At 34.1% G+C, this 26,404-nt stretch overlaps 2 protein-coding genes and 1 long non-coding RNA gene across 4 annotated transcripts; 2 read left to right on the top strand and 1 right to left on the bottom strand.

The window, feature by feature from the left end:
• Window positions 1-3,761: 3,761 nt before the first annotated feature.
• LOC108213716 (uncharacterized) lies at window positions 3,762-6,046 on the bottom strand. Of its 2 annotated transcripts, none has more exons than XR_010289798.1 (4): window positions 5,923-6,046; window positions 5,729-5,782; window positions 4,972-5,071; window positions 3,762-4,035 (listed from the first exon to the last, which is right to left on the bottom strand). It is a non-coding gene; the product is annotated as an uncharacterized LOC108213716 (long non-coding RNA). The 2 variants fall into 2 exon arrangements; XR_001805354.2 differs by having other exon boundaries at window positions 5,874-6,027.
• A 5,122-nt stretch (window positions 6,047-11,168) lies between these two features.
• Window positions 11,169-14,258, top strand: LOC108194832 (uncharacterized). The gene is made up of 3 exons (XM_064090075.1): window positions 11,169-13,882; window positions 13,990-14,089; window positions 14,160-14,258. Exons 1-3 carry the CDS (start codon window positions 11,319-11,321, stop codon window positions 14,256-14,258), a joined length of 2,763 nt encoding a protein of 920 aa, XP_063946145.1. The 5' UTR covers window positions 11,169-11,318.
• Window positions 14,259-17,044: 2,786 nt separating this feature from the next.
• Window positions 17,045-19,438, top strand: LOC108203961 (uncharacterized). Its single transcript, XM_064089113.1, has 6 exons — window positions 17,045-17,441; window positions 17,603-17,735; window positions 17,857-18,168; window positions 18,266-18,391; window positions 18,491-18,991; window positions 19,080-19,438. The coding sequence occupies exons 1-6, from the start codon at window positions 17,149-17,151 to the stop codon at window positions 19,284-19,286; spliced, it is 1,572 nt and encodes a 523-aa protein (XP_063945183.1). The 5' UTR covers window positions 17,045-17,148; the 3' UTR covers window positions 19,287-19,438.
• Window positions 19,439-26,404: the final 6,966 nt, after the last annotated feature.

The following is a 26,404-nucleotide window of genomic DNA, read 5'->3' on the forward strand; positions in this document are numbered from 1 at the left end:
ATGGCTCTCCTCGATCTTACTATCGAAATTTCGGAATCTTGCACCGCTTTATTAGACAAGATGAAGATACTGAAAAACATAAGTGGATTGATGGTCCCATTAGATCGAGATCGATCCATATACAGACGTTTTATTAGTGATTGGTATTTTAGGGTATTGCCTTATTAACATTTGATCTTCTATCTATTATACTCCCTCCGTCCCCCTCAATTGTTTACATTGGAGGGGGACACGGAGACCAAGACAATGTATGAAAAATGAATAAAGTTAGATGAAGAGTGGGTAAAGTGGTGGGACCCATCAATTTTTAATAATAGATTTGAGATAATGGAAGAAAGTAGTGGGTGTAATAGTATTTTTATTGTTAAATATGAGATAGTGGGGGAAGATAGTGGGTGTAATGATGGAAAAAACTTACTATTTATGGTAATGTAAAGAAATGAGAGGGACATCCCAAAATAGTAATGTAAAGAAATGAGAGGGACAGAGGGAGTAATTGACTGTTGGTATAGCTGCATGAGTTTTGAAGCATATGAACCCCCCTTTAGAGTAAGTCCAATGCAAGATGCAAAATAGCTATAACTATTGCTATAATTTAGCACTAAAAAGTGTTTTTTATTGCTAAAATAGAACTTCAACTCCAATGCTAGATGCATTTTGCATCCAAATAATTCCAAGTTTAAGTGACTTTAGTCCCTCTCTCCTAAACTTTATTAAAAGTTCACCACTATACATACCAATTATAGTTAGTTGATGATGTGGCATGGATGCATAAATGCATCTTTGGTTTCAAATTTAGAACCAAGGATGCATATATGCATATTTGCATCCAAATATAGAACTCCATTGGAATTGAGATTTTTAGCATTTGATTTCAAATTATAGAAATAGCACCACTTATAACATTACATTGGATTTGCTCTTAGCTATTGCATGAAGTGTGCAATATGTACTGCACCGTGGTGTACTGCTAGACTTAATTAGTTACAAAAACATGTATTAAGTTTCGATGTCCTAATTTGGTTTAAATATTTAGGTTTATTGAATTTTTTACGTATGTTTATACATGACCATAGGATCATAATTCTATGAAAAATAGTAAAATATGTTTCGGCGTGTAAGATTATTAAAAAAAATCACTTTTTTATTAAAATTAATATTATATTTGAAATGTAAAATACATGTGAAACGATTGTTTTGTATTTATGAAAAGTGCACAACAATCGTTCTCACTTTCCTCACATGTTATCACTCGAATCACTGTCGATTATAATTGACATATATATTTTATTGGTGTTTATTAACAGCATAAACAATATAGAAGTTATATTAAAATGAATTTATTTCAGTTATATGGATACAGGATACTCATAGTAAAAAATCCTGTATACCATAAATGATCGATCATTATTGATCACAGTAAATTTAGGCTAGTAAGTAAAATTATGACAAACTACAACTATTTTAAGTCAAAAAGATAACTTAAAAGTTTGAAACCATACCAAAGACGCAGCGCCACGATGCGGTCTTAACTTCTAAATTTTCTTCAACGACGTCTACTCTTTGCCAGTCGACATTATTAAGCTAAAAAGCGTGGTAAATGAACTTGCCAATTCCAACCAAATTAAACTTTGATAAGCTTCGGAATAATATTGCAGTGCATGAGTTCACTGTATTGGTTTAAGTTTCTTCTGCTATTTTGACTTTACCACACCCAAAAACCAGATTCGCACCGAGCTAGTTTAATTATTGGTCCATAATCTTTTTGGTAGTGTAATCTTTTAAGTAAAGTATTAGCTGAAATGATAATGGTAAATTTGTCTTCTAAAGATACTTTAGTTAGTCCACTATCATAACTAACTATTTGACTTTAGTCACGTAAAATAAAACTCAACTGTAACCAAATTCTTAATTAGTTACAGAGCCTTCGTTTATAAGTTCATACATATATATAATATTTATGTTAAATTAAACTTTGTCCATCACGAAACCGTACGGTAGTATGGTGTTTTTATACGAGTAATGTCACCAACCACAAATCTGGATTTAAATTTTTATTCCAAAATAATGTCACAAATGTATGACTGCTTTTATAAATTGAGTGTAATATATGTGTCTACAAGAGAATTTATGAGCGGAATCAATCATACATTGTCAAATAATTTGAAAATAATTTTGAAAATACTTAGTATTCTCTGTTTATTATATACAGGGTAATTCATGCAGATAGAAATATTGGGTTTCCTTATTTTGTAGTCATCACCTAGATTTCTCGGCAAATAATAATAAGAGCTCTTGAACAGCAAAATGTGGAGAGTAGCTGTTGCTACGACAAGCTCTATAGGCTAGAAACTAAAGTTATAAACATAACATGAAACACTGCCAGGAAAAGGGGTACTTATCCACGGCATGTTCTTAAACTTTCTAGCTTTATAAATTCTATTACATAAGTAATGACACGAGTATACAACAAAGAGAAGAAGCTAAACCTATTCATAACAGTGTATGATCGTGGATGATAATATCCGTACTTTAAAATATTTTATCTTATATATGGTATATGATAATGGCACTAAAGTCTGCATGCATAATGTCAAAGCTTTGAAACTTATACTTCGAAGTAAGGCTTAATTCATAGCACAACTGTATATGTACTTTTTTTCCTTGCTTTGATATTAAACGTTGTTGTGTTGTTCAAATTTTTAGGCGACCAACTGAATTTCAAGGTATAAATTTAGTGTTAAGTACATTGATTCCTCCTGGACCATGAGATACATGGCCTGTAAGGTTCTAAAGGCGGCTGCAGAGATTTTGGATTTATGATCTATAGTAGATTTTATGGATTACTTTTGCGTTTACAGTTTGAGTAGATTAAATTCTAACTAATTAACGATGGAGATCATCTTTGAAAAGACACGTAAAAAGTGCAGCGTGAAAATCATTCAACCATTACGTTACTTAATAATTATAAAACCTAATTAACAAGCAAATGGGTTTGTTGAGCTACCTTTAAGAATTTTAATTATGATAGAATATTAACAGACCCACACACACACACACACACACACACACACACACACACACACACACACACACACACACATATATATATATATATATATATATAGGGGGCTACTCTACTAGAAACTAAAAAAAATAGAAACTAGAAACTCCAACCCAGTCCATTACTACACTACAAAAAAACAGGACAAAACCGACACTACAAGAAAATCCGTAATTCCCAACGGAATTTTCCGTTGGTAAACATGAAATTCCGTTGCTAAAACGAAGTGCCAACAGAATTACCAACGGAAAAAACTGTTACTAAAATCCTCGTTGGTAAATTTTTGCCAACGGAATATGTATTCGGATGGTAATGTTCCAACCGATTACCAACAGATTAAGAGGCTGTTGACTTTGAAACAAATCCGAAATACCAACGGATTTTCCGTTGTTAACTTCCCAACAGACTTAAATCCGTTGGTGTTAACTTCCCAACAGAAGTAAATCCGTTGGTATTATGCCAACAGAATGACATTCCGTTGGTAACATTACCAATAGAGTGCCTACTATTTTGCTCCACCTTTCCGTTGGGAAATTGTCAATAATGATTAAAATTTAATAATTTACATACCAGTTCTGTTGGTAAAATCTGTTGGCAAAATTCAATTTTTTAAAAAAAATTATATTGGTACATTTAAATTTCAAGATTCCTATATTATACACCTAATAAAATAAGTAAATTAAATTACTAAATTCAATAAAGAAAAATGACATAGATTTACAAGCAAAAGTAGCATCCAAGTTATAATTCACAGGTCATACAAACTTAATACATAAATAAAAGGCAGCTAGTCTTTTACACTAATATTTAACTTCCATTCCGATTATTAAGCACCGTAGCAAGTTGGCTCTTCATCTATTCCATCTGCTTTCTCCTCCTTGGGCACTGCCTTCCAATTGAATCCATCAGGATCCCGCCTCTCAGATATAGAATCTGTGATAACTCGCGAGCATCTACCTGAAGGCTCTAACCTGAAAATAATAATTAAATTATATTAAATGATTGCATTAGACACTCATTTGACACCTCTGAGTGTAACACGGATATAAGCGGCCAAAGGGGCTGAGCAAGCAACCACAACAAGGCACTGAACAGCTTTATTGACAGCAGCATGTATGGAAATAAAAGTCCAATTATTCAAGAATAAGCAAATATAAGAAACTAATAAACTTTCTCCTGCTTCTTAAAATTGAAAAGACATGTAAGCAATAAAGAATGATCACAAGGCATGTGAAAATTCTGCAAATATATGATCACAGCAGTAAACATTAATATAACGAATCAGTAAACTCTCCTCTAATTCTGATTAATACTTCTGTCTGGTGGGATTGGGGCAGTGCGACATGACAATTCCCCTAATGGCAGCAACTACTACAAGGCAGTTATTATTGATGATCCAATAAAATACGACCATTAAAACCAAAACAATATTTTGGATTATCAATAAACTCTCCTCTAATTTTAAATTAGTCATCTGTACACACTAATTTCTCGCAAAAATTCAATTATCAAGGTGGTGTTTAGTAATAATTTAATAAGACATTATATATGAACTTATATTCTGAGACTATAGAACACTTGTAACTTTTTTTAAAATTATAAATGAAATAGCTTGTCTGTAAATTTCGGGATCCACCGAGTGTAGACAGATGTTGAATGAGAACGTATAAAGACTGCCTAAGCAGCCCCAAATGTGTTAGTAGCACTACCTGCAAAAATAATATTAAATTTATAGTGTATATATCAATGGATATATATTTCTGGAGAATATCACGACCAAATCTCATTAAACATGTTATCAGAGCATCCAACATAAAGTAATTGCAGCATAGCAATCAGTGCAGTGGATAACGGTTTGATTTCTGGCTGTAAGTGGATCTTTAATAGAATTTGTAATATATGCATACCTCAGGATCTTCTCTCTGCTACTTATGCTTTTTAAACTCTATGATCTTTGTGATATATCACCAACCCATACTCTTCTTCTTTCATGCCAAGCTACCTCATCTACATAGCAAGTCATCCACAAAAACCATAAGTTAGCATGATCTGCCTCGAGAAAAAAAGGTGAAGAATAAACACATATAGGCTACAAGGAAGACGCAGAATTTTGAGCATTTCGATGTTGCACACATGAGAAAACAAACTAATGGAGTACAAATAATGATGTTCAAAATTTTATTACACAAATATGGTAATACTCCAAGACAGTGTGAAGGTAGTTCTCCACATTCTGTTACTCAATTAAATAAAACTCTAACTATGCACATTGATACCTAACCTTGAAATAGCATATAACTAAATTAAATGACACACCAAAATATAGTAAAAAAAGAAGGCTGCCAACAAGAAATTCTCATAATCAAGCTCCTTAAATCCACAAGGAAGAACAAGCCAAACACTAGGATTCTTAAAGGGAAATAAGAAATAACACTAATTTATTTTAGACAAACACCAAACATTCAGCCAAATCCCATCTTTCACAGGTTAACAAAAACAAAAATCCAAAACCTGCGGTGTCCACTACAGATGGAGTACAAAAGAAACATCACAGATTCACAAAGAGAACCTAAATAGCAAGACCCTAAATAGCTAGCAAGACCCTCAATAATCAAACCCCAAACATCAGATACACAAAGAGTAAACCGAGAAGTCCAGAAATACCTGAGAGAAGAGAAAACCAAGAAGTCAATCGAGAAGCTAACAAAAACCCAAAACCTGTAAATATCAGATGAACAAATTGAATCAGAACAGCCTGTAAGTCCACCGAGAAGCTAACAAATTAATCGAAGATAATAATTGAAACCACCTGAAGAGTGTAAATATCTGATAAACAGCCGCCTGAAGAGTGTAATTACCTCTGAGAGAGAGAGACAGAGTCAGAGAGACTTTGTTGCCCCCCTTTGAGATGAGAGAACCCTAACCCGCTCCTATTTTCACGAAGTGCCGCTCTTATTTTCAGTTTTTCACAAAGTGCCGCTCTTATTTTTGTTCGATTTCGCGGTGCTCTAATTTTTAATATAAAAATAAATGTATAAGCAAAATAGGAAGCAAATACTCACTTAAAATTTTCATTATCTAAATAACGCGTTGCGGCGGCCTATAAAAATTATATTAATGATTCAAAATTAATATTTGTAGCATAATATAAATTTGCGAAAGCTTATAAAAATATATATATTAATGATTCAAAATTAATATTTGTAAAATAAAATAATATTTATATTATAACCATCTCGATGCAATACCAATATTAATATTACAAAATTGGACTATACCACGTATAATTGTGAAATTGCAACAATATTTTTTTTTTAATACTGTATAACCAGCCTTCACTTAAAAGGTGCTTGAACCGAGCAAAAAGATATTGTGAAAGTATTGCGGAAGTATTGCATTAATAATATTTTCTTGTATACAAAGTAAACCATATAAAAATTAACAGCAACAAACATGTCTGATTGTCAGTCTTCTTGTAGTTTTGAATTTTTTTTACAATATATCCGTAAATATATAAAGGTAATTTTTATATTAGATATTTTTAAAATTAAAATCATAATTTGAAACTTTGTTCCAATAATTTTGATACTAAAAAAGGTAGGTAGATTTTATTTTTGATATTTTGAAAAAGGCAGTTCCAATATACCGAAACTAAAAAAACTAGTTTTTATTTTTGATATTTTTCGTCCAAAAATTTCAGAAAATTAAAAAAATAAAGCGAAGCTATCTAAGAGCCGTCACCTACACGCCCTCGCTTCTCCTTTATATAATTATATTGATTTGAAATATAATAAAAATGTATATCTCATTATCACTATTTGGATCATCACTTTGTGATGAGCATATTTTTTCCGAATCTGAATCAAACTCCATTTCTTCTTCTAGTAATCCTTCACCGTCATCTAAATCTATTATTCCTTCATTATCATTAAGATATGTAAGAATATCTTCTGTACTGATCGTGTTTAAGTGTTCAGGTGTCTCATCTTGATGCGGCTCTTGTGGTGATTGAGTAGCTTGTGGCAATTCAACAAGCAGTATGGTTTTAATTTTACATACGTCTAAACAGTCTGTCTTGTTTCTTCTAACACTTGAATAATTGAAAAAATAGACTTGCATGGCTTGACTTGCCAAAATAAAAGGTTCGTAAACAGTATAGATCTAACCGAGTGAAGAGGTCCTGAGGTAATACCTCGAACAATTTCATTTGGAACCAATGATGGATTTTGTGCCTGAAAGTAGTATTAAATATAATAAGAATACATGTGTATATAATTGACCTTCATGAACCATATTAATAAAAATCCTGCTTTAATACAATTGATTAATATTAATAAAAAAAATTATTGAACTTGGATATGTATATGTGATTTATAAAAAAATTATTGAATAATATTAATAAAAAAAATTACCAATGGAATTACCAACGGAAATAGTGATGAATTTATTACCAACGGAAATTCCGTCGCTAACTGACTGATTACCAATGGAATTACCAACAGAAATAGTGATGAATTCATCACCAAGTTACCAACGGAAATTCCGTTGCTAACTGACAGATTACCAATGGAATTACCAACGGAAATAGTGATTAATTTATCACAAGGTTACCAACGGAAATTCCGTCGCTAACTGAAAGATTACCAATGGAATTACCAACAGAAATAGTGATGAATTTATCACCAAGTTACCAACGGAAATTCCGTTGCTAACTGACAGATTACCAATGGAATTACCAACGGAAATAGTGATGAATTTATCACCAAGTTACCAACGGAAATTCCGTTGCTAATTGACTGATTACCAATGGAATTACCAACGGAAATTGTGACGAATTCATCACCAAGTTACTAACGGAAATTCCGTCGCTAATCCGTAACAAGTCAGTTGATATTTGGATGCTAAGATTTCCGTTGGAAATCCGTTGATAATTCTGTCGCTATAACTTAGCGGGAGATTTTGGCGCCCTGTTTCCCAACGAAATATTCCGTTGGTAAATTTTAGTTGGTAGTCCGTTGGTAATCTGTTGTTGATGGTTTGACCACCTCCTACATAAAAAATGGTCAGTATTCCGTTGGGAAATTGTAACGGAATTGTTTCCGTTGGGAAATTTGGTTGGTGATTTCGGGATTTCTTGTAGTGCGACCGGCTAAAACCGACCGCCAAAAAAAAGTGTCGACTTAAAACCGATCGGACTAAATCGGTCGGTTACGTCGCAGAGCGACGTCGTTTTGCCTTGCTGGCAAGGCCAGGCATTTTATAACCGACCGGGACAACAGTGGTCGGTTTTACGGCTGACGTGTACAACGCTTAACCGACCACATCCTCGGTCGGTTATGTGTTTTTGAAGAATTTAATTGATTTTTAAATAAATTATGAGTTTAAACGACGACGTGTGATCGCGAAAACGAAAACCGACCGCCAGCGGTCGGTTTTATCCTAATATATTCATATAATTTTTTTTATTTATGTGGAAAATGGATAACATAAACTCGTCAGGGAAGGGGTTACGACGCCGTTTTTGTATAAATATCATAACCGACCGGCGCCGGTCGGTTTTAACTCGTAATTTTGATTAATATGATTCTCCCCCACCAGTCTATCTTTCTTTTTCCCCAACTTATTTTCTTCCTCTTCTCTTCCCAAAAATCTCTCTCTACTCCCCTCTCTCTGTGTCTCTGCCAACTAATCTCTCCCTCTCCGCCAATAAAATGCACATGAAGAATATGGATTTTAAACTCCGTTCGGTCTCGATTGGATTTTGGATATCAATCTCAATTAGGGTTCAATCTCAATTTAAAGGTATATCGATCTCTCCCTCAGTTTCTCTTTAGCATTTTGTGTATGTATATATGTGTTTTTGTATGTATGTATATATATGTTTCTTTATGTATATGATTTTGAATTTGAGTTTGATTTTGAATTTGAGTTTGATTTTGATTTTTAGTTTCTCTTTAATTGTGAATGTTCTTTGAATTCGATTTTTAGTCGAGTTTGTAAGCATGAATGCATGATAATGAAGAAGGAGTCCGTTTTTGAAGCAAAATATATAATCATTTCATTCATATTCATAATTTATAAGAACACCCATAAACATATATATTTATAAATACTTAAATAAAATTCATAATAAAACACTTGAAAACAACTGTAACAACTTCAAATCCCCGAAGGGCCCGCCTTGCCTTTGCCTTTGCCCGCCTTGTCCTCCTTGTCCTCGTCCTTCTTTTGTTGCTTCAACTTCGCGGTCATCATCCCCGCGAAGCGAATCAACCACTCTTGCTTGCGTAGCGCTGCCCGCCTTTCTTCCTCTAACCGCTCCTGTTCGAGATAGTGATCCATTTGCATGAACATGATTGGGATTTTATAATCCCAATCCATTTCCACCCAAATTTCATCGGGGATGTCGAGAATGCCATAGGAGACTCCATCGATTGTGACGGTGTTGTTGTTGTAGTTGATTGTGACTGCCATTGTAATTTTGATTGTGATTGTAGTAGTTGTAGTTAATTTGTGGTAGATTAGAGCCCTTTTTATAGCACAAGTGTTAAGCAACTAAAAAGTCTCTACATTGAATTGTATTAGTGTTACAATCCCAAGAGTCACCCTTCCATTACCTTGTATTGAATTCTATGAGTTACACTCCCAATATTCATACCCCTTGATTGCTTAGGAATTTGATAGGATTTTGAAATTTAAATATTATTAAGATTAATTTTATTTGATTTTGGACTTTGAATTTGATTTACTCATCTATTTTATTTGATTTTGAGTTTGATTTGATTTTGATATATTTTTTTGAGTTTGATTTTATAAAGCGTGTGAGTTTAATTTGTTGTTCGCATAAATTTTAATTTGAAATATTTTGAAGATTAAACAATTTTTTAGGGAGTTATCAATGACGGGACTGGTTTTTATCAGACGACTTGTGAATAAATGGTTGCGTTTGTTATGAGTTTTCTGATATAAAACCAGTTCCGTCAAATTATTTTTTTAAAAATTTAAGCGACAAAACCGACCGACTAAAGTCATAACCGACCGAGGTTACCATTGCCGTAACTCAGTAAACCGACCGATTGGGTCATAACCGACCGTTTATAGCATAACCAAGTGCAGAAAACCGACCGATATGGTGGTCGGTTTTGTTCTTATTAGTTTTATTTATCGGTTTATTTGGCTAAGTCTTGAGAATGCTCTGCGGCACCGAAGAACGACGTCGTTTGCATATTATAAAACCGACCGATCTCGGTCGGTTTTGATTTTTTTATTTTTAATTCTTGATTTATTTTGGCTAAGTGCTGAGACGACGTCGTTTATGTAATATAAAACCGACTGTTCTCAGTCGGTTTTGATTATTTTATTTTTATTTCTTGATTTATTTTGGCTAAGTGCTAAGACGACGTCGTTTGTGGACAATAAAACCGACCGAGTGGTTGGTCGCTTTTGGCCGGTCGGTTTTATATGGTCGGTTTTAAATGCTGGGAAAGTAGCGGTCTGCTCGTTAACCGACCAGAAACGTACGGTCGGTTTTATTTTTCAACATAACCGACCACCCGGTGGTCGGTTTTGACCCCCATTGTATATTTTATTATTTAAAAAATGGCGGGTAGGTGCGTTTTAGCAGCGATACGACATCGTTTTGTTTTAAATAGACATAACCGACCGTTTATTTTTGACAGTCGGTCGGTTTTGGCCGGTCGGTTTTATATGGTCGGTTTTAAATGCTGGGAAAGTAGCGGTCTGCTCGTTAACCGACCAGAAACGTACGGTCGGTTTTATTTTGCAACATAACCGACCACCCGGTGGTCGGTTTTGACCCCCATTGTATATTTTATTATTTAAAAAACGGCGGGTAGGTGCGTTTTAGCAGTGATACGACATCGTTTTGTTTAAATAGACATAACCGACCGTTTATATTTGACAGTCGGTCGGTTTTGTGTGAGCTAAAAAGTTAAAAACTACTCTCCACTTTCATTATACAACAAAGCTTGGAAATTATCAAATATCAAAAGAAGAAGAAGGAGAACAAGAAAAAGAAGGAGAAGAAGAAAAAGAAGAACAAGAAAGGAAGGAATCAATTATCAAAAACAAAGTAAGCTACTCTTCTTAATTATGATCACATTGTGATTTTTATTTATTTTGTTGAGAATAATTTGTATGAATGTTGTTTATATAAATTTCTTGGATAATTTGTAATGTGTATATGTTTTATGTTATGTTAATACATACGTGGTGTGTATATATATTTATGTAGATGACAAATCTTGATCGAAGTTGGATTAGTAACCGGTTGCAACGAGATAAAATTACTCTTAATTTAGAATATAGGGAAGGTGTAGAGGAATTTTTGAATTTTGCAAGCTTGAAAATGGAGGGAGGTATGATGAAATGTCCTTGCAAGCTTTGTAAAATTTTGAATTGGTTAGGGGTAGATGATGTTCGGTTTCATTTGATATCCGAGGGTATGATGGAGAGTTATACGGTATGGACTTCGCACGGAGAGGTTTCGCAAAAAAATAAAAAGCGAAAATCATGTGAAACGCGAGAATGTCGTAGGGTAGTAGATGATCATGTTGATATCAACTCCATGTTACATGATTTTGCCGGTTCGAATCATGAATTTTATGATACCACGGGTACTACTAATGTTGAAGAAGCTCCTAATGATAGTGCTAAAGAATTTTATAAGGCGATTGTTGAAAATGGTGCTCCTATTTATCCCGGTTGCACAAAATTTACAAGATTAAGTTTTACCGCAAAATTGTTGGAGTTCAAAAATGCGTCTAATTGTAGTGACAAAGCCTTCAACAGTTTGATTAAGATCATTATGGACGTGTTACCAAAAAAGCACACATTACCCGAGTCTTATTATGAGATGAAAAAGGTTATGAAAAGTTTAAGGGTGGAATATGAAAAAATTGATGTGTGCGAGAATGATTGTATGCTATTTTATGGAGATGACAAAGATAAAATTGTGTGTGATATATGTAGTTGTAATCGATATTTGGATAAATCAAGGAAAAATGGTAAGAAAATTCCGAGAAAGATTTTAAGACATTTTCCTTTGATTCCCCGACTGCAACGCTTATATATGTCGGCACATACATCCAACCACATGAGGTATTACAAAAATCGAGAGGTCAATGAAAAAGAAATTTCTCACCCTGCGGATGGAGACGAATGGAAGAATTTTGACCTCCGATATCCATCATTTGCTCAAGAAATTCGTAATGTAAGACTTGGTTTTGCGACCGATGGTTTCAACCCGTTTGGGAATACGGGTAACAAAACATATAGTGTATGGCCCGTGGTAATTGTTGTGTATAATCTTCCGCCGTCCATGTGTATGAAGAGACCGTATATGTTTTTGACGGATATTATACCGGGTCCGGAGAGTATTGGGAAAAATATTAATATATATCTTAGACCTCTCATTGATGAATTGAAGACATTATGGTATACCGGAGTGCAAACATATGACCAATCTCTAAAACAAAATTTTACCATGAGAGCGGCTCTTATGTGGACAATCAGTGATTTTCCTGCCATGAGTATGGTAAGTGGTTGGTCGGGGAAAGGAAAGCTTGCATGTCCAGTGTGTTTGGGAAGTGTGCAGGGGTTTCAGTTAAAACATTCTGGGAAATGTTCTTTTCATGGCACTAACCGAATTTTTCTTGAACCTAATGATCCATTGCGTAAGAAGAGTAGCTTGTTTGACCATTCGGAAAAAAGGTTGTGGCGTGGACGCTTATCCGGGGAGGAAGTTAAAACTTGGATTGATAGCATAGACTTTCCACCACCCGGAAAGACTAACAAAAAGAAAAGAAGTGATGGATATGGGGTTGAGCATCATTGGACTCATGCCCCGATGTTCTATGATCTCCCTTATTGGTCTTCACATAGTTTGCGACATTCCATTGATATCATGCATACCGAAAAAAATGTGTTTGAGAACATATTTTTTACCATTGTTGGGGGCAAGAAGTCAAAAGATCACCACAAGGCAAGGTCGGATTGCAAACACTTCGGTGTGTTGCCTCATTTGTGGATTGATGAAAATGGCAAAAAACCAAAAGCTCCGTACTCTCTTAGTAGAAAACAACTCAAACTTCTATGTCAGTGGATTGAGTCGTTGAAACTTCCAGACGGTTATGTCTCAAATATATCTCGTTGTTGCAATGCTAAGGAGTGTAAGTTTTTTGGATTTAAATCGCATGATTGTCATATTTTCCTTCAAAAATTGTTGCCTCTATCAATTCGCGAGCTTCTACCGGGACCAATTGTGGATGCCTTGACAATGATTTCCAATTTTTTTCAAGAATTATGTTCATCTGTGATTACGAGATCCGACTTGGATCTAATGACGAAATCGGTTATTAGAGCTTTGTGTTTATTGGAAACAATTTTTCCTCAGACTTGGTTTGATTCGATGGAGCATTTGGTAATACATTTAGCAGAAGAAATTAGACTAGCAGGACCCGCTTATTGGCATTGGATGTATCCAATTGAACGGTTATTAGGGAAATTTAAACAAAAGGTTGGTAATAAAGCGCGAGTCGAGGGTTCAATTGCCGAACGTTATATGGAAGAGGAGATTCTTAATTTTTGTTCCTTCTACTTTGCCACGGACTCAATTCATAATAAAATACGTCGCAATGAAGCTCGTTTTGATGGTGATGGCTCCGAAAAATTAGAAGTTTTTGAATATCCAATTGAATGTCTTGGTAAAGAGGGAAGTCGTTATTTGACCGATAAAGAGCGAAAGTTAGCAGAAGAATATGTACTTCTAAACTCTCCAGAAATTCAACCTTATCTAAGGTATCATTTATAATTTAAATAAATTTATTTAAATTTATTTAAATTCATTTAAATTTATTATATTTTTTGATAATTTATTTTAATTTATTTATTATAATTTATTTCAGGCGGTTTACAGATCGTGTTATGAGTCAACGTCCGGAGACAACACCTCAACAATTAGATTGTTACATAAAGACCCGATTTAAAGATTGGTTATTGAAAAAGGTATATATTGTTTTTTCAATTTCTTTTGAAATTTGAATATATTTCATCAATATAATTTTAATATTTTTAGGTTGGACGAAATGATGTAAACCGACCTCTTCTTCAATATTTGTTTGAGGGACCGGCTATGCGGGTAATGACATTTGAGACTTGTAAAGTCAATGGATAATAATTTTGTACGAGAACATCTTCCGGTTCCGGTGTCTTTGTTAAGGGCACTTCACATGATAACAATAGTGATTATTATGGACAATTGGAGGAAATTGTCAAGCTTATTTATCGAGGAGGAAATTATGTATATTTATTCAAATGTATATGGTTTGATAGTGTCGGAAATGGTGTTGTGATTGATAAAAATAGGGTCGTGACCGTGGATATTACTTCAAGATTGAAGTCGGATGAGATTTTTATTTTGGCTAGTCAAGCTTCCCAAGTTTACTATGCTCCCAGTGTATTGAATCCACATGGCAAATATTTTACGGTCGTCAAGTCTAAAAGTCGTCCGATAAGCGAATCTATCAAAATATCAAATGATATTGAAGAAGCTTATCAAGAAGATAGATCAAATGCTACTAGTGCATTCTCTATATTTGTTGATTTTGCACAATATGGTTCCTTACCGTTCGTTCGACATGAAGAAGATGAACAAGAAGAAGAAGACAAAGATGAAGAAGAGGATGATGATGAAGAAGAAGAAGAAGAAGAAGAAGAAGAAGAAGAAGAAGAAGAAGAAGAAGAAGACAAAGATGAAGAAGAGGATGATTATGATGATGGATTTGATGAAATTGATTAATATAATTGAATATTTTATGATGTTGAATTATTGATTATTAATTTGTTAGTTTCATGAAATTATTGATTATTGATTTGTTAGTTTGTTGGATGGTTGTTGGTTTGGTCGCAGGTAGAGGCAGAGAAAGGAAACAACAAAACCTTGTTTTTTTTTGTTAAAATACGCAGAAAACCGACCGACTAGTCATAAAACCGACCGCTTTTACCATTCAATACGCAGAAAACCGACCGAACTGCTATATAACCGACCAATGTTACCATTCGGTAAAGCAGAAAACCGACCGATTGCAAATATAACCGACCACGGTTACCATTCGGTAAAGCAGAAAACCGACCGATTGCAAATATAACCGACCGACTTTCCCTATATATTTTTAAAAAATCCGGTTCGCCTAATTTTCACGTTACGAAGTCACACATGTTAATTATAAACTTGACTAAGATGTTTTAATTTTTTAGACAATTCAAAAAACATTTTTATATGTACGGATCCCCTAAACAGAAGACTAATCATATACCAGAAGTCTTATTTTGAATTACCTCGTTCACTCTTAATTATTCAAAAATTAGATGTTTTATTATTTAAACGATCCAACCGTACGGATGTTAATAAAATAATCTCATCAACGTCGAGACAAAAATTTCAGATGATTTCGATGAATCGAAATACACTTTTATAACCTTTTTATTGTGAAAATATACATAAATAAAATTTTAAATTAAGAAAATATTTTTAAAAAACCCGGTTCGCCTAAATTTCACGTTACGAAGTCACACATGTTAATTATAAACTTGACTAAGATGTTTTAATTTTTTAGACATTTTAAAAAATATTCTTATATGTACGGATCCCCTAAACAGAAGACTAATCATATACCAGAAGTCTTATTTTGAATTATCTCGTTCACTCTTAATTATTCAAAAATTGATGTTTTATTATTTAAACGATCCAACCGTACAGATGTTAATAAAATAATCTCATCAACGTCGACACAAAAATTCAGATGATTTCGATGAATCGAAATACACTTTTATAACGTTTTTATAATAATACTTTATATAAACAAAATATTAAATTAAGAAAATATTTTCCCAAAAACACAAAACCGACCGACTATATAGTAAAACCGACCGACCTTGAAAATTACGCGGAAAATGAATTTTTTCGTGAAAAATTAAAACACCCGCGCGACAGAAACGACGTCGTTTGATGGTTCTGCACAGATTTCCAGGTCAAAACCGACCGGGTTGCCGGTCGGTTTTGGTGCGTCAGTATATAAACAAAAAAAAGCCCCCTTTCCTCTTTTATTCTCACACGAACACTGCTGCTCCAAACTCTTTCAAACTCCAAACTCGAATCAAACCCTCTCCTAACTCTTTCAAGGCAAGAATCAAGTGCAATGGCGGCAAGAATCAAGAATCGGAAACCCTCTCCAAAATCCTCTTCAATGGTAGAATCCGAAACCCTCTCCTAACTTTTAATTTGTGTTAGTATAGAGCTTAAATTTGTGTTAGTATAGAGCTCTATTGAACTTCAATTTGTTTGATTTGTTTAGTTTTCAAGCTTTTATATGTATGCATTGTATGTATATAAAATTTGTATATGTTAGTTTGGAAATATACATGCAAGTTCTTGTCGTCGGTTATGTCATGAGAATGAAAACGATAGGTTTTAGTTTGTGTATGTTAGTTTTGGTTTGTATATGTTTTAGTTTTAGTTTGTATATGTTAGTTTTAGTTTGTATATGTTAGTTTTGGTTTGTATATGTTAATTTGTATATGTTAGTTTGGAAATCTCTGTTTTTTATTTGTTTTTATATTTTTGTAATTTTTAGTTTGTACTCACATTCATAAGGAGGGCTTGGAATTTGGTTTTGTGTTTGTATTAAGGGGTTGTGGTTTGCATTTGGCATTTTGATATAATTAAGGTGTTGTGGTTTGCATAATTGGTTGTGAATGAAATTTATGTGATATAATTAAGGGGTTGTGGTTTGTATTTTGGCATTTTGATTTATAAGGGGTTGTGGTTTCATTCATTTTGGCGTTTATATGTTCAAAAATGAGTCGATTCATAAGGTGTTGTGGCTTGCATAATTGGTTGTGAATGAAATTTATGTGATATAATTAAGGGGTTGTGGTTTGCATTTTGATTCATAAGGGGTTGTAGTTTCCATTTAAAGTCGATTATTTTTTTATTCATATTCTAACCAATGGTGTTTATGGTGTTTGATTAGGGCACCTTGTGGTGGTTTGTCATCCTTGTGGTGATGATCATTGCCTTAATGGCAAGAAAAGGCAAGGGCAAGGGGAAGGCCAAGGAGACAACCAAAGGCAAGGGAAAAGGGAAAGCCAAGGAGACAACTTCCACTCGGAAGGGTAAAGGAAAGTCTAGCACCTTGGCTATACGTGATGAGCCAACTGATTCGGATGAAGGCGGGGAGAATCCGAATGAAGAGGAAGTTCCAAGACGAAGGGTAATTAGGAGGCCACGATCCCATTCAGCCGGTTTGTTTGGAAAAGTCCCTCCGAAACCAATCCGTATCAATATTTCAGGAGGACAGTAAGTCTACTTGTAGTAACTTATATATATATATATATATATGTATATATATATATATATATATATATATATATATATATATATATATGTATCTTGCACTTGTTTAAATTTTGTTGACATACATATATATGTACATATAATCTCTTTTCACATTTTGGTAGTATTGAAGATGATCAAGCAAAGAAGACTTTGCTTGCTATTGTTCGTGAAAGGTGGCCCGTTGGACATTACACGTTCACCGACATTGTTGAATATGATGATGAATGGCTAAAACACGTAGTCGAGGAATTTAATGTAAGCTACTCTTCTTATGCTCACATCGTGATTTGTATGCATGCTTTTTTATTTATTTGTATTATGTGTAAATAGTCTAACCATATGTATGTAATTTATCTTGATTTTATTATAATTGTAGTTATATTTCAAGCAACAAAAGGGACAAAGCCGGTCCGAAGCAAAAAATATAATTGAGAAGCATATCAAGAACACAATAAAGAGGACGTTGAATGAGCTCAAGACAAATATTGAGCAAAAATCAAAGGAAAGCGGAAAATCAAAATTGAGTTTAAGACCTGGATATTGGTCTGAACTTTTTTGGAAGGATTTATTAAATTATTGGGAAAAGAATGAGGGGCACTTGCATAGGTCATCCGTTGGATCTACGAACCGCAAGAACGTCGAGCGGTTGCATAGTGCCGGTGCCCGGTCTTTTAATAAAGTGAAGGAGGTATATATAAATATCTATTATCATACACACCTTAATTTCTTAATTAAGATTTAATTCACATATATATTATATTGATGATTTAAATTGTTTTTGGAAGGAAATGAAAAGGAAGGAACGTGGAAAGAATCCAACTCGCCTTGAAGTATGGAACCGGACGCATACAAGGGTTGGAAGTGATCCCGAGCACCCCGTGTATACCACGCCTGCTGCAATGGCCATAGCGGTAATTAAATGATTGTCTTGTGGTTTTTTTTTAAAGTTTCAATGTCCATTTTACTTTTTAAGTTGTTTAATGTACTGATTGATGCACATTTCTCTGTAGACACGATATGCTTCTATTCTAGAAAGCAGGCCGGTGTCGGTTACACAAACAGGGGATAGAGACGAGCCCTTGGAATGGTGGTTGTCAGCAACCGGAGTTCCCGAAGGCAAAAAGCCTAAGAAGGACTACCTTGTTGGATTCCCCGAGGCTCGTGCTAGTCAACTTATTCCGACTCTTGCCTCACGTTACAGGGATTCAACAAGAGGCGAAGCCGGTGGATCTTCCGGTCAGAGACAAGAAGCCGTCATTCCCGACAATGTGTACCTCTCGGTCGTGCGCAATGTGCTCAATGAGGTCCGTGCGAACCCCCTTCAATTTCAGCGACAAATGTCTGAAGAAGAGATCGCGAATTTTGCAAAAACCGCACTAGAGGCCTCCGATCCAGCTGCCGATCCAAGTACAAGGGTTCAATGGAATTCTATGATTGGTGGGGAGATGGTACACATTGTGGGGTCGATGGTCGAGGATATACTCCTCAAAATGGAAAGGAAGGTTGAAGAGGTACGAATTCATATTTGTTATCTACTTGTATTGATCGAGTATGCTTATTTTCTTATTGGTTGTCATTGTCTATTATATGTGCAATTAGGAAAAGGAACGCAGACTCGCAGCGGAGAAGGATTATACTGATCCAGAGGAGCTGTCGGAGGAGGAACGCGGGGGACCCGAAGCCGGTGCTGATGCGGGTGCCAATGCTAGTGCTGCTTCGGGAGCGGATGCTAGTGCTGCTTCCGGAGCGGGTGCTACTGCCGCTGCGGATGGAGCTGCTTCCGATTCAGATGTTACATTAGATTAGTTTGGCTTTTGAATATTTGTGTTTTGAATATTGTGTTTAAGTTGGATTTGGAATTTGGTTAATGCTTGTGAAGGGCTTTTGGTTTGCCCTTGTAGACAATTATAAGTTTGATGTTTGGGATTGTAGTTATGGTACATTTTGTTGTTATATATGGTGTTGTGGTTTATGTATTTTGGATATTGTTGATTGTTGGTTGTTGGTAGCAGGTATGGCAGTATATAGAAACAGTAGGATTATTTTTTTTTTGATAGAAAACCCAGAAAACCGACCGACTGAAGACAAAACCGACCGTCCTTACCATTCAATTCACAGACAAAACCGACCGACGTATACATAACCGACCACGGTTACCATTCAAAAAAGCCAGAAAACCGACCGATTGCTTACTACTCGGTCGGTTATCTTTGGTAGATCGGTCGGTTATATACGGTCGGTTTTAATCCCTGCAAGCGCTCTGGTCGTTAACCGACCATTAACTGTCGGTCGGTTATGGGAAACCGACCGAACGCGGTCGGTTATAAGGTCATTGTTTTTAGTTTGACTTTTCTGGTCAAACGTTTATAACCGACCACCTGCGGTCGGTTTTAGTGAGCTGCCGCAACTTTGACTTTTTGGTCAAGATATTTTAACCGACCACAGACGGTCGGTTTTAGTTCCCCCAACAAATTTGACTTTTTTGGTCAACAGATTATAACCGACCACATCCGGTCGGTTATATTATTCTTATATCGATTGACCATATTTTGGTCAAACATTTAAACCGACCGACTCCGGTCGGTTTTAGTTTACACGTGGCTGTGGCGTCCACGTGGCTCCAGATGGCATTGCTGCAGGGCCCAGGTAGCGACTTTCTTAAATAAGCAAAACCCACCGACATTTCGGTCGGTTTTCGTCTTTAAACCCGACCAATAGCTGATAACCGACCAGGTTACAACCGACCAGCTTCTCCGGTCGGTTTTAGTGTTAAAACCGACCGTTTACCGTTGTAACCGACCGTTTTTGGCGGTCGGTTTTGTCCTGTTTTTTTGTAGTGCTAACAGCCCAGCCCAGATTAAAAACAGCAGCCCAATTAGTCCATTAGCCGCGCTTATTTTAAAAAAATAAAAGGAAATATACTTACACATAAATACACAACGGTTACAGTTGGCCTTTCACTCTTCACTCTTCACTCTTCTTCACTCTTCACTGTTCATCTTCTCCTCCGAAAACCACAGGTAATGTTCGTGCTTTTCTTCAAATTTCTAGTGATTTTCTGTCTTCTTCACTTCTAATTAGTGATTTTACAAACTTTCCGGTTAAATTTGACGTCAATATCAAATCTGGTTTTGTTGTTGAAGTTGAAGCAAGGAAAAATCACCAAAATCAGTCGCAACAGGTACTAGATCACTTCTAATTACAGATTTAGCAAAAAATATGATACATATATTTACGATATTCATTGCATGTCATTTTTCCGTTTGTTTTTTAGGGTTTATAGTGATAACTAACATTATATTGATGATATTGTTTCATAACAGCACTTATTTAGCTTATTTCACTGTGAAAGCTACTAAGTTATGGCTAGAACTAGAGGAGGTATGTCGATTTAGGGTTTTATAGTGTTTTAATATTTTTTGTTTTATTAGCATTTGTTAAAATTGTGATTTAGCATGTGGTGATATGAACAGAGTATATTTGAAATTTGTTAAAATTTTGATCTATTTTTTATCTGTATTGATGTGTAATTTTGTATTTTTTTGATTGTGATGTATTTTTTTTAACAGAGTTCTGGTATGCAATTTTGTTTGTGGTGTATTGATCTGTACTAATATGCATTGTATTATGAAGATAAATAAGTTTGAAATACTAAGGGCTTGAGTTCTGTATTTTGTGTTGTTTCTAGTCTTGTAGTACTTGGGGCTTAATCTTGCTAGTTTTGTAGAACTCAGGGCTTGAGTTTGTGGCATAAAATTGTAGGTTTAGTCTTCCAAGTTTATAGTACTTTAGTTTACAAGAAATTGTTGTTGTTGTATATAGAATTGTCACTATGACTTTAGTGATACAAGTCAGTAGGACATTAATTTATAACAAATAGCTGCTGTAGGTAAACTTACACAATACGCTTGCAAAACAGAGAATATTGTACTTATAGTTGAAGACTTTAGAACACTTTACTGATCTAAGTCAGTGATGTGCAAAGAATAGTTCTCCATTTTTACAGATTGCTCCAAGTCAGTAGGACTTTAGTTTGAAATAAATAGCTGCTGTAATTTGATTTGAATTAATAAGAAAGATATAAAGAACTTAAATCGTAATATGAGTTCTTTCAGTGTTTATTTTATATAACTTACACGATATGCAAATGAATAATGAACTTATAATTGAACACTTTAAAATACTTTAGTGATCTAAGTCAGTGAAATGCAAACAATTGTTATCAATTTTGTCATCACTTGTAGATAATTGAAATTTGTTAAAATTTTGATCTATTTTTTATCTGTAGTGATGTGTAATTTTGTATTTTTTTGAAACAGAGTTCTAGTATGCAATTTTGTTTGTGGTGTAGTGATCTGTACTAATGTGCATTGTATTATGAAGATAAATAAGTTTGAAATACTAAGGGCTTGAGTTCTGTATTTTGTGTTGTTTCTAGTCTTGTAGTACTTGGGGCTTAATCTTGCTAGTTTTGTAGAACTCAGGGCTTGAGTTTGTGGCATAAAATTGTAGGTTTAGTCTTCCAAGTCAATAGTACTTTAGTTTACAAGAAATTGTTGTTGTTGTATATAGAATTGTCACTATGACTTTAGTGATACAAGTCAGTAGGACATTAATTTATAACAAATAGCTGCTGTAGGTAAACTTACACGATACGCAAAAGAAGTTGCAAAATAGAGAATATTGTACTTATAGTTGAACACTTTAGAACACTTTAGTGATCTAAGTCAGTGATGTGCAAAGAATAGTTCTTCATTTTTACAGATTGCTCCAAGTCACTAGGAGTTTAGTTTGAAATAAATAGCTTCTGTAATTTGATTTGAATTAATAAGAAAGATATAAAGAACTTAAATCGTAATATGAGTTCTTTCAGTGTTTATTTCATTTAACCTACACGATATGCAAAGGAATAATGAACTTATAATTGAACACTTTAAAATACTTTAGTGATCTAAGTCAGTGATATGCAAACAATTGTTATCAATTTTGTCATCACTTCTAGATATATTAGTGATATTTATACGCTAAGATACAGTTCATTACATAATGTTTTTCTCGAGTTTCTTATTTATGAATGCAGGATACAGAATCCAGCTGAGAAGAAGTTCAAGACTTAGACAACTGAGTTTCCCTAAAACAAGCATAGCTGAGCCTATTGACTTAGTGGAATCTGACAGTGAAATTATGGAACAAAATGGAAATCAAAACACTGAGAATAACAAGGAAGATAACACACCAGTGAAACTATGGAAAAAGATGGAGCTCAAATTCTCTCGAAAATCAAACAACATCCCAAAGGAAACTGCAAAAAGACCACCACATTCCATCTCCAATGATCAGGTCTTATTTCTTATTTACCATTTTTTAATTATAATGGTTCTCCATATTTATTAGTCGTTTTATGTTCTACAGGACACTGAGAGTGATCAATGTGTTCCTGAAACAATTATAATTGTGCATGAAAAGGATATTCCACAAAATGTTCCTGAAACAACTACTGAGGATAATCAAACAACTGTTTGGGAAAATGATGGTGATGAAGACATTGCTGATGCAAATACCAATTATGAGGTTGCCGAAAATGTTGCTCATACAACTACTAACAATGAGGAAGATCAGGAAGCTTTGCAGAATAAAAAGCCAAAGGTGACAAAATTCAAAAGGAAAAAGGTAAAAATTTCTAAATACTACTAAAAATATAACTAATATCACTAATATATGGCACAAATATCACTAATATTTCCTCTGTTTATCACTAACATATCAATGATGTACCAGGAAATTGATGATGAAAATGAGGCAATAAGAAAGAAGAAGATCATCACAGTATGTCCTTTAGTGAAATATACTAAGGATAATATTCAGGTACTTAATTATATTTCATTAATATTCTATGTATATTTATATTCAAATTTGGTTTTTATTTTTATATAGCAATATAATTCTATATGTATTTCATATTTACAGAAAATTGAAGGAGCTAAACACTTGAATGTACGAAAGGATGAAGTCAAACTAAGGGTTTCTCCAAGAATTCTTAGTGAGATGATATTCCATTTAAAAGATGAACAAAGAAAATGGGTACACCGATCAGGTTTTGGTTTGTTGTTGAATTTTGAGTTGGAGATGTTGCCTGCAAAATTGGCATACAATGTTCTTCAGATTTTTGACCACAACTCAGTGTCACTAAAACTGAAAAGCTTAGACATCCAAATCACAAAAGATGATGTCTTTGATGTACTTGGACTACCATATGGAGGTCTCAAAATTCAACTTGCTGATGAAACAAAGTTCAAACAAAGAGAAGAATGTTGGAATGCACAGTTCTCCACTGAAAAAAAAGAGAGAGAGCAAATAACAGCTCAAATGCTTGTTCAGAAAATGAGAAAACAAGGAGTTAGTGATAATTTCAAACTGAACTTCTTGATAGTCATGTCAAATGCATTGATTGGGACAACAAGCTCATCCTATGTTGACAAGCAGCTTCTTAGGATTGATGATGATCTGGACCATTTACAAAGATACAATTGGTCAGAATATCTTCTCCACTACCTTGTGATAGCAACAGAAGCTTGGAATAGGACAGCTTCTACTTTTTTCCGTGGATCTTTGGTTTTTCTCACTGTAAGACTTTATATAGCTAACTAGTTAAAACTATATTCTAATTGTTAATTATCAAAATTTGGATATTATTCACTAATGCTTAAACTCTTTTCTTTTCTTAAATTTATACAGTTGTTATATGTTGACCGTGTAAGGCATATGGGTATAAAACTAGTTGAGAGAACATTGCCTTCTTATATTGGCTGGACACACGATGAGCTAAAGGAAAGGCAAAGGATGGAAGTAATTGATGGCATTTTTGGAGTCGGATCACTTGTCCCTCCTATTAGGGAAATTTTAAAAGAAACTGATTGTTGCAAAGCAGATCAAACAAAGGTACCTTTATTTGAAATGATATATTGATTTACTACATTATTGCATTATGTCTAATTTTTATCAATTAACTTCGGCAGAATGAATATGAAGATGATTGGGATGATCCTGAAGTATGGAAACAGATGGATGAAGTAGTGAAAATTCACAAAGAGAAGAAGAATTCAAAAACAACACAACAAAGAGATGACATGGCTGAAGATAATACAGATGAAGAACCTCCAACAGAGGTAATCACTAAACTCTAATTTAATAATCACACACTAATCAATAATTTATCACTATCATCCATCAATCATATCTATCCTGTTTTATTGTCACAAATGATAAATTATTATATAATTAATCAATACTAATTATTCAACTGTCTATTTTATTGTCAATAGAAGAATAATTTATTTAAGGTGTAATTGGATAAACATGATGGATATAATGATTCTTGTTTGTGACATATGATGCATGATGATACTTTATTATAGGATGTTATTGAAAAATTACTTACAAGAGCACAAGACTTGGTGGCTTCAAAGTTAGAATTTGATGATGACCTGAAGAAAGCTCTAGAGATGTACCCAGATAATGACAGCCTACACTTCATTGTTGAAGTGATGGATGAGCATTTTCACCAAAGAAAAACAAGTGATGTGGAAGATGATGAACAACTTTGGGCAGAGGATCCTTTTTTTAATGATCAACAAGATGATGCGATCATTCAAGATGATCAACATGATCAAATAATTCCAGAAAAAGATGATCAAATCATTCAAGATGAGAATCTGGAAAGTAATCAAGATACAGATATTGCTAAGTCCAGCACAAAGCTTCCAGTTGCCAAAAACAACCAAGATGTCATACCATCTTTTTCCCTTGGAATAGAAGAATTAGATGATTTAAGAAATGCGACTGTGGAAAATCAAAATTCTTTTATCACCCCAGAACCAGCACAAAGGAAAAAGAGCGCAAGGGACAAAAAAGTCGGTCCTTATGGGAAATCACCATTCATCAACAGAGTGATCGATATTAAGACAAAACTTGACAAAACAGACATTGGATTGTGGCTCTTCTTGGTGCAGAAAAAAGATATGTTGTAAGACTACTCACCTTCAGTACATTATGTTTTTAAGTCATTTTACATTTCTTAAACATCAATTTAACAATTAGTAAATCTTATTATTCTAGGGAAATGGTATACAGTTGGAAAGGTGTTGAAATTATTAAGGAGCATCTTCAAACTTTGAAGATCAAAACCAGCTTGTACTATTCAGTTATTGATGTGTGGGTCACAATTTTAAATGATTGTGAAAAATACAAATCTGAAGAATCACCAATGAGGCTGTTTTGCAACATTGGACATTTGGTAATATATGTCTTATACTGTTCTTATATTCTATACATATGATTCTGGAAACTAATCAGTTTATCTTTAATTCAGGCTTTCACCCTTGATCCAAACAAAAAAGTTTCAGAAACTTTTACTCTCTTCTCTGAAGGCATGGATAAGATTCTTGATACATTTGATGTATCAAAAGTTGAAGACGTAGATATGGTATTAAAATATAGTGTTGCTTATATAATTCATATTTTAGATGTATAACACTGAAATCAATATCTTTATAGTTTTTTCTTATGTAATTTTAGGTTTTCTTTCCAATCACCAAGTCAGAGCACTTCTACTTGATTTGTTACGACATCAGAAACCAAGGACACTTCATTATTGACAATATCAAGCGGGAAGGCAATCCAAAGCAATACTATATGAGGGTCCCTGATATATTGGTAAGAGTTTATTTCCTTATTTAATTACAAGTGAACTCAGAATTACTAAGAACCATTGATAAATTGTGATGACTATAAACTCAAACTTATGCAACTTGATGACTATAAACTTATGTCATTATCAACTTATGTGATTATAAAGTTCTATTACTGTCACTATCAACTTACGTTCTGTGATTATCAAGTTCTATGACTGTCACTATCAACTTACG

Source organism: Daucus carota, chromosome 3 (genome assembly GCF_001625215.2).
Source record: "Daucus carota subsp. sativus chromosome 3, DH1 v3.0, whole genome shotgun sequence".
Taxonomy (NCBI): domain Eukaryota; kingdom Viridiplantae; phylum Streptophyta; class Magnoliopsida; order Apiales; family Apiaceae; genus Daucus; species Daucus carota.

Excerpts from the sequence above, each read along its gene's own strand:
- LOC108194832 (XM_064090075.1), top strand. The coding sequence starts at position 11,319 with ATGACAAATCTTGATCGAAGTTGGATTAGTAACCGGTTGCAACGAGAT. Across the intron at positions 13,883-13,989 it reads GAAATTCAACCTTATCTAAG|GCGGTTTACAGATCGTGTTA; the intron begins GTATCATTTATA and ends AATTTATTTCAG. Across the intron at positions 14,090-14,159 it reads AAGATTGGTTATTGAAAAAG|GTTGGACGAAATGATGTAAA; the intron begins GTATATATTGTT and ends TAATATTTTTAG.
- LOC108203961 (XM_064089113.1), top strand. The coding sequence starts at position 17,149 with ATGATCATTGCCTTAATGGCAAGAAAAGGCAAGGGCAAGGGGAAGGCC. Across the intron at positions 17,442-17,602 it reads ATCAATATTTCAGGAGGACA|TATTGAAGATGATCAAGCAA; the intron begins GTAAGTCTACTT and ends ACATTTTGGTAG. Across the intron at positions 18,992-19,079 it reads TGGAAAGGAAGGTTGAAGAG|GAAAAGGAACGCAGACTCGC; the intron begins GTACGAATTCAT and ends ATGTGCAATTAG.